Source organism: Henckelia pumila, chromosome 2 (assembly GCF_033568475.1).
Source record: "Henckelia pumila isolate YLH828 chromosome 2, ASM3356847v2, whole genome shotgun sequence".
NCBI lineage: Eukaryota > Viridiplantae > Streptophyta > Magnoliopsida > Lamiales > Gesneriaceae > Henckelia > Henckelia pumila.
Genome location: NC_133121.1, coordinates 181094297 through 181102676, shown reverse-complemented (window position 1 = coordinate 181102676; position 8380 = coordinate 181094297). Strand labels below are relative to the sequence as shown.

Sequence of the window (8380 nt, the reverse complement as noted above, 5' to 3'; positions counted from 1 at the left end):
ATCATATACACGAATAAAATATATTTAATACCAATAAAAATATAATAAAATAAAATATTATTAAGTACTCGTTAATAAACTAATAATTGTAATTTTCCTCCAAATTCCTCACCTTAAAAACATTTTTAAGTACTTCCTCCGTACTCCAAGCATTAAAGACCATCAATCAATGTCATCCCTCCATCAACTCCTTGAAATTACTTCATGAAATGTAATTCTCACACTTTTGAGATCAAAAGGATAAAATCAAGAAAGAATTTTGATGGAGCAAGTGTTGATCTTTATTCCATGCCTACTCCTAGATCCAAACTACTTCCATTTTAGGCAATAAAAATTAACAACTCCCTTTGGACTTCATAACAAAAGGACCACGATTGAAACATTTGTTTAGTTTCAAAATAATTCAAATGGGATCCGGTTTATTTTGTCGTATAAATCAAGGAAAACGATATTTTTGGTCATGTAATTTTGTAATTTTTATATTTCAGTTTTAACCTCCTAATTTTTTAAATTTTTGTTGGCAATTATGGTTTTTTTTATGGGAAACGCTAATGTAACATTATACACATCAGCATCACATCAGCACTGTTTTGATTTTTTGTTAGCACTAAATTAGAAAAAAAGACTAAAATTGCTAAGAGAACAAAGTTATAGGCTAAAATTGACAAACATATAACAACAAAAAAGCAAATTTTCCAATAAATTATTATTAGTTCTGTTTCTTTTTTTATTTGATGTTTTTGGATGTTTGTCTAATGTGGATTTTTTTAAAAAAAATTTGAAATATGTATTAGTTGGGGTTGTTCTCGAAGATTACTGTATTTTGAATTAGTGGATTGTTTCTTTTTTTTTTTTTTGAATAGAAATTAGTGGATTGTTACAACTTTCAGTAGATTTCAACCTAGCATATGGGTAATATCTCAATGATAGATCTAATGTCTCATGATTTGCCATGTCAATAATATATAATTAATTACGCCTATGTGTAAAAATATGAACCTTTGGAGGCATGATTTGGGTATTACCCATATGATACCCAACTTTCATATGATCTTGATTATTGAATGAAACCAAGTAAACAACTTCAACATTGAAACATGGATCCAGTGTTCAAGATTTTTAATCTGCAAAACAAGCAGACAAGAAATTTATCAGAACTGAGATCACAAGTTTATCATCTAAGACAGCATAATCTTACAAATATTTCCAATAAAATAAAGACAAAAATCAATTTTTTTTTAATGAACTACAATATCAACTTGTGTCAGTAACAAAATAATTGACTCTTCTTTCGCTGCATTCCCAGTAAAAAAAAAAAAAAAAAAGACAAAGAAAGAGTATGAGAGAGAGTAATGGCCAGATAGGAGTAAAGGAAAGCCATTAATGAGGTTGTTAGAGTTTAAATCAGTCCTCCCATGAAAATAAATAATAAATAAATATATATAAAAAAAGGATGCAGAATGTACAACTGGCTGTGTGGCGGGTGTATCCCTGACCTGTGACAGACGATATATTGAATTTTTCTGGCCAAGGAAAGGAAAAAGACAATGCAAGAAACAAGGGAAAAAAGTGAAAGGTGGTAATGTTGTGGCTGAGGTAAGTAAAATTTGTAGGCTTGTAAAGCACAACAAATTGTTTGCCAGTCTCTCTATCTCTCTCTTCTTCGGCTACACAGATCTTTTGTTTTTCTTTGCTTTGCTCGGTGGAAGCAAAAGGCTTGTCAAGAAACAGGAAAAGTGTAAAAAAAAAAAGAAGGGGGAAAACCCATGTGTTTGATGATCATTTCAACCCCAAAGGTGAAACCTTTTTTGTTTTCCTTTTTCACTGTTCACCATCAATGTGTAGCCTTGAATTGGTTGGTGGGTTATGATTGAGTTGAACAGAGGTCTCAGCAGCACATCTTAATGGCTTCGTTTCCGGACCCCACTTTGGGAATGTGTTTTCGTTCGATTTGAGCTTTTCTGGAGGCGAGTTTTTGTGGGATTTTCTTGATTTTGTTGCCTTTTTTTTCTAGTGGAAGATCCATGAAATGAGCCTGCCAGAAGTTTTGAGTAGTGCACAGTGAAACTTGTTTTTTAAGACTAGAAAAGCAGTAAAAAAAACTTAGCCCATTTTTTTCTTCTTGCCTGTACATTTTCTTGGTTACAAAGTCCAATCATCGCAATGAGGAAGCATGGATGGCAGCTTCCCTACCATCCTCTCCAGGTATTATTTTCTTCGTTTTTCACACACACTCAGCCACCCTCTGATGTGTGTGCTGCTGATGGATGCATTTATTTACATTTTCTTGATTTGGTTTCGGATTCTCTGAGATGTTCAAAATGGTTTGAACTCGAATGTGTGTGTGTGCAGGTGGTAGCTGTTGCTGTTTTTCTTGCTTTGGGATTTGCTTTCTATGTTTTCTTTGCCCCCTTTCTGGGGAAGCAATTGTTCCAATACATAGCAATGGGGATTTACACTCCTCTTGTAAGCACATTGCTTCCTTCTTTTGAGATTATTTTCTTCTCCTTTCCGGCATTGAACTTTACATTTTACTGGCCTATTAGGAAACGTAGATCTGTGATTTCAATTCTTGCTTCTTTCTGGTTATGCAGTGAAATTATATTTTTTTCTGGACGAGCCTTTAGTTGAACCTCACTCCTCTTCACTCTGCCTTTTATCACTAAAGTAATATAAAGATTGTAGTTTGTCTACATTATTATGTGCCATTGGGAATTATAGAATATTGATTTTTGACTTTCTTTTTATCTTGTACCTTTACTTTTTCATGCACTGGTCCTGGTTGCATCTTTACTGAGAAGTAAATGGATTTATTTATGACAAGAGAAAGGAGTCCTAAAATTTGCAGTAATTCTGTCGAAATGGTTCAAACTAATTTGTATTGAAATTGCAGAACATTGGTCGATTAAAATAAAAGGTGTGGTTTCTTGGTTGGCTGCGAGCTGTATTCATGAAGTCCATTTGCTGGTTAGGTGTAGTAACATGTCAAACTTTGGTGTACTTGACAATTACAAAGTCTTTTGGTATTACCAACATTTTCCATATCTTTCAAACTGATAGCTGAGGCAGCTGGTGCATGTAATCTAATTTAGTATATAATTTTTTAAATACAGACCACGTTATTCATTGGCTGCCCTTTTTCGAATCTTCCCATTTCACTGCGATGTCTTCTAACAATATCACCAACATTAGGTCTTATGTGCCTCATTGATTTTAGGATATTGCATTTTAGAAGAGCTCGAGACAAATAATTATTGTCACATCAGAACTTCTCTCAGAGAACCCCATCGAATTTTTTCGTGGAACCGTTTTGAGACTTGTAACATCTTCCCATTTCCTTATGTTTTCATTTAAGATGTACTCTTCGTTTTGTATGGAGCCATTATGATCTGATGATATATGCTCATAATTAACTTCATGTAAATTCCTAATATCCAAGTTAGTTAACCTGCAATATAAGAACTAATAAATGTGCTTGGTGCTTGGTTTTATTGCGTCATTCAGAATATGTTTCATACTTGGTTGTGGGGTTGAGATATGAATATGTACTTCTATGTTCTTACGCTTTCGTATTGTCATTTCACAGATTATATGTGTGTTTGGCCTATACGTATGGTGTGCAGCTGCTGATCCTGCGGATTCAGGAGTCTTTAGATCGAAGAAATACCTTAAAATTCCTGACAACAAAAAACAACCCAAATTGAATGCGCCTATACTCGGTGGACAGTCAACTTCTTCAATTCAAGATGCCAATACTGCTATAACCCGAGAGGATACCAATGAGGGGAGCAAAAAGGACATTCTGTCAACGGCTGAATGTGACGCTGAACCTGAAAAGAAGAATCCCTCGCCTCATCATAAGCCCTTCTTCATCGCTCTACTGGCTTTATTGCCTTGTGTTTATATTTGTAATTCTCATGAAGAATCTTCTGAGCAACAAATGAGTGAAGATGGGATGTTCTACTGTAGTTTGTGTGAAGTAGAGGTGTGTAGTAATTCTTCCTGCATCGAGATATGAGATACTCATCTCCACAAATATCTGAGATATTGCACTGCATATTGATGTACTTTGACTCTCTTAGGCTCAAGTGGTTCAATTAAAGTACCATTTTGCAGGTTTATAAGTACAGTAAGCATTGCAGAGTTTGTGACAAATGCGTTGATCGATTCGATCACCATTGCAGGGTATGACGCACCACTTTCTCTTACCGGTTAGTGTTTTTGAAACAAGAGCTTATTTCTTTCTTTGTGTTTGCAGTGGCTAAACAATTGCATTGGCAAAAGAAACTACCGAAAATTTTTTACGCTCATGGTGTCAGCCCTTCTCCTGGTATGCTCAAACACCCATTGTTCACAAGTCTAAGTATTTTGTATCATGTGAATTTCCACTTAAATCCTGTTTTTATTAGGAATCGAGACACATTCTGTATTGTTTTCGTTTACTATGTTTTAGCCCATTTATTCTACGCTGTGCTGAAGTATGAATCATTTTCCCATGCATATCAAGCTTCATATTCCTCTTTCTCTTCTATTTATTGTCCCTTCAATTTAGCTAGCTTGACCTCACATCAAGATTTCTTCCTTGAACCGAGTATTTTCATGATATGTCTCTACTTGATCTATTGCCATTAATTCAACTCTCTATGGGATTCAATTGGTGAATACTTATCTTGGCAGACTTTACCTAAATCCATGAGGTTACCTTTAAAATGTGATTGCATTTTCATTCCAGAAAGTTTCTAATTCAGTTAACATTGACGTTTATTCTTGATTGAACTCGAGATTGCAGTTTATACTTCAATGGTCAACTGGGATCCTTGTGTTGATATGTTGTTTCCTTGAGAGGAAAAGATTCTCGAAGGACATTAGCTCCAAGTTAGGAAGCAGTTTCACCATGGTTCCTTTTGTTATTGTTGTGGTGGGTATTTTTGGTACTTCGTTTTGGCAGTTCGATATACATTTGACTTACGTTTGCGATATTACGAATGATAAATGAAACTCCGTTTTCCATAATGCAGTCAGTCTGTACCATATTGGCCATGATTGCGACCCTGCCACTTGCACAGCTCTTCTTCTTTCATATTCTTCTGATAAAGAAGGTTCTACTTAATTTCCTTTCAACGTAATGTCCATTTTTTGCTGATAATCGTGACAAAATTGACAGCCTCCATGTTGGATTGACAGGGAATCAGCACATATGATTATATTATAGCTCTCAGGGAGCAAGAACAAGCCGGAGGGCAGCAGAGTCCTCAGATGTCTCCTGTTAGTTCTATTACTGGATTAAGCAGTGCCAGCTCATTCAACACTTTCCATCGAGCTGCATGGTGCACTCCTCCGCGTCTTTTTCTTGAAGATCAGGTTGAAGTTGTCTGAAGTCATCATATCTTTGAGTAACTCTATAATTTTCAACGTGACATTTCATTCTGCTTGCGACGTAAGGCTTTATTGATAATCATAACTTTTATGGTGGTTCTGCAGTTCGATGTAGTCCCTCCTGAGACAGGATCTGTCAGTTCGCTAGGCAAAAAGATGGTCATGGAGGAGCCATCAAAGAAAAAGAATCATGCTGCTGTAAAGATAAGTCCATGGGCATTGGCACGTCTGAACGCTGAGGACGTGTCCAAGGCTGCCGCTGAGGCGAGAAAAAAGTCCAAGATTTTACGGCCTGTGGTAAGACAAGAAGCGCCTTATTCTCTTGAGACAGACAGCAGTTTTGGAAGTAGTGGACGTCGCATGGCCTCAAAGCCTGATAATAGTAGAAAGAAAGGTAGCAAGCGCATCCGTCTTCCCACTGAGATGCCCAATATTTCGAGTGGAGATGCCAGAAGCAATAGAGACAATCATATGATCATCTCTGAGACATCAACAAGCTTGACTCCTGTACAACTTGAAGCTAGAAGTGCTTTCAGGCCAGGACGAGCCATGCCAAGCTCAACTGGTCATGTAGCTTCATCTCCTGACAGTAGCTTAGGTTCTCCTGATATCCGCCCTTTTCGAGGCTCCTCACTGGGAGTCGAAGAAGCGAGGCTATCGGCTGCTGCCATGTCCAACCAGAACGAAATCCCATTATCAAGATCAACTAGTGGTGGATATGACGCGTCTGGTGGGGAAGATAGTGACCAAGTACCTACAAGAATTCTGCACAGATCCAGCAACTGGAGTAGCCTTCTGTTTGGCTCCGAGCAAGATAGAACCGCCAAGAAATTCACGCCACCATCGTCATCGACGATGTCATACCATAGAAAGGTTTGAAAATAGTAAAGCCTGAGAGTATGCCTCATGTGTCCATGTTACAGAATGTAGATTGTTATGATTTTTTCTTCATCTGCTGGCATTCAGAATTCTAATGCAACTTTTGGTACTAGGATATCGGTTTTTGTAGGGTCGCCTGCCTACGACAAGAACGATTTTTTCAGCCGTGACATTCTATCGATGTTTTCGTGCTCATTAGATGGAATTTAAAGAGCTCAGATCCTTGGAGAACTTGGTGCATTATACATGTTCTTCGAGACATGATGTCCAAGCAGAAAAAGTTTCAACTTCAAATAGTATAGTTAGCATAACTGAACCATTAGCTAGCTTAGTAGTGCCTTGGAAATAAAACTTTTTGTTTATAGAAAAATTTTAAAAATTGTTACATTCAAATCTAATGATAACAATTAATTAACTTAAATTTTGAATTGACCGATTATTGATTTTTTGTCCTCTTGTTTTGTCATTTGTGATTTAAATTTTAAATATTATTAAATTGGGAGTTAAATTTCAGTTTTTTATTTTTATTTTTATTTTGTTAGTTTCAGTCATTTTTTATTGGAAAGGTGTGACGTGATCAATCATATAATTTTAAATTTAAAATATATTTATAAATTAATAACTTCGACACTAGATGAAAGGTAATGGAGTAAAAAATTTGTTTTTGGTACGTGAATTTAATTAAATACAAATATTTTATAATAGTCTATATATATATTAGAAAAATGTATATGTGTTGCACGTAATTATAATTTTATTTGATTGAGACTGAAGTTATCAAATTTCAAATGTTTATGTTTAGTAAAATCACGTGAATTTTGGTTTAATTTGGTGTTAATCCGGATAGCTCAATTCAAAATATTAAAGGATACGAGAGCTTAGAATTTTAGCCTTGGTAGATTAAAATTTCTGGTTCCGCCATTTCACGTGTTATACTTTTTACTGGCAAGTTTAAACTTTAGTCACTATGAATATTCAATTAGCAGGTGAAGCCGGAATATTAAGTCTTTAACTTTTTTTTGTGATATTTTTCAAGTCTTGATCAACGTTTTTTTTTTTTTTTTTTTGTAATGCAATTATATATTTATATCTTGAGTTTAATTTATTTTTTAACTGACAACTTTAAAGCAATAACATATGTTGTATATTTATTGAAAAACGTAATATATATATATATATATATATATGTGTGTGTATATGTGTGTGTGTATGTTACAAACTGTAGGATCAAGTAATGTCTGTTATTAAAAGCTATAGTTGATGGTAACTGTGCAATTCAAATCTTTTAAATTGTACAACAGTACAAACAAATACTTGTTTCAGTTGTTCAATTCAAGAGAAGGACAATTATTTCGCCCAAACAATCATCTTATTCATTATTGTGTTTTCAATCAATGTGAATCAAAACCATGACTTTGACTCCGATATTAATTGTATGACCGAAAGCTTCTTGCTTTAACAAAATTTATAGTTGATGGTAACAATACAACTCAATTAATATTTTAAACAATATGTACAAAATCTCAAGCGTCATGAATAATTTATGTTAAATGATAATTTTACTTATATTGATTTTTAAGTAAAAATAATAGTAATTTATTTCAGAAAAATGATTTTTGATTCATTGACTTGTTCAAATTTGAGTTTTAGTCCATTGAGTTTTCAAATTTGGTTTTGGTGCACTAACATTTAATTTTTTATTATTGTTAGTCCAATTGTTGACGTGATATTTGATAATTCAACAATTTTCGATCTTAGCATTTTTACGTCATGTCAGTAGCTTTTTATTATAAATCAGTATTTTTCAGTGTCACGTTACCAATTAGACCAATAATTGCTGAAAATTAAAATTTAGCGTACCAAAAACAAACTTTGAAAACTTAGTGGACCAGATCCTAAAAGTAAATAATTTAATGAACAAAAAAAACTATTTTTCTTTTATTTAAAAATTTTATTTGAAAATGAATGTTGATCTTATATTAATAAAGTAAATATAAATCATGTATTATTTTCTCTCTTGTAAACCATGATAATCATAAATAATTGTTGTAGCTTGACTTGTTTTGATTCTCAATCATATTGGTCATACATAATATTATATTCAAATTTTTCTTACGTATATTTT

General features: G+C 34.0%; 1 protein-coding gene across 1 annotated transcript; it reads left to right on the top strand.

The window, feature by feature from the left end:
- The first annotated feature begins 1331 nt into the window (after positions 1–1331).
- Positions 1332–6660, top strand: LOC140882009 (probable protein S-acyltransferase 22). The gene is made up of 10 exons (XM_073287715.1): positions 1332–1596; positions 1676–2205; positions 2353–2466; positions 3587–3985; positions 4117–4185; positions 4259–4330; positions 4790–4918; positions 5019–5099; positions 5185–5361; positions 5482–6660. Exons 2-10 carry the CDS (start codon positions 2164–2166, stop codon positions 6253–6255), a joined length of 1857 nt encoding a protein of 618 aa, XP_073143816.1. The 5' UTR covers positions 1332–1596; positions 1676–2163; the 3' UTR covers positions 6256–6660.
- The last annotated feature ends 1720 nt before the right edge of the window (positions 6661–8380 follow it).

Coding starts and splice junctions, on each gene's coding strand:
- LOC140882009 (XM_073287715.1), top strand. CDS start 2,164: ATGAGGAAGCATGGATGGCAGCTTCCCTACCATCCTCTCCAG. Junction 3,986..4,116: donor GTAGTTTGTGTGAAGTAGAG/GTGTGTAGTAAT, acceptor ACCATTTTGCAG/GTTTATAAGTACAGTAAGCA. Junction 5,362..5,481: donor GTCTTTTTCTTGAAGATCAG/GTTGAAGTTGTC, acceptor GTGGTTCTGCAG/TTCGATGTAGTCCCTCCTGA.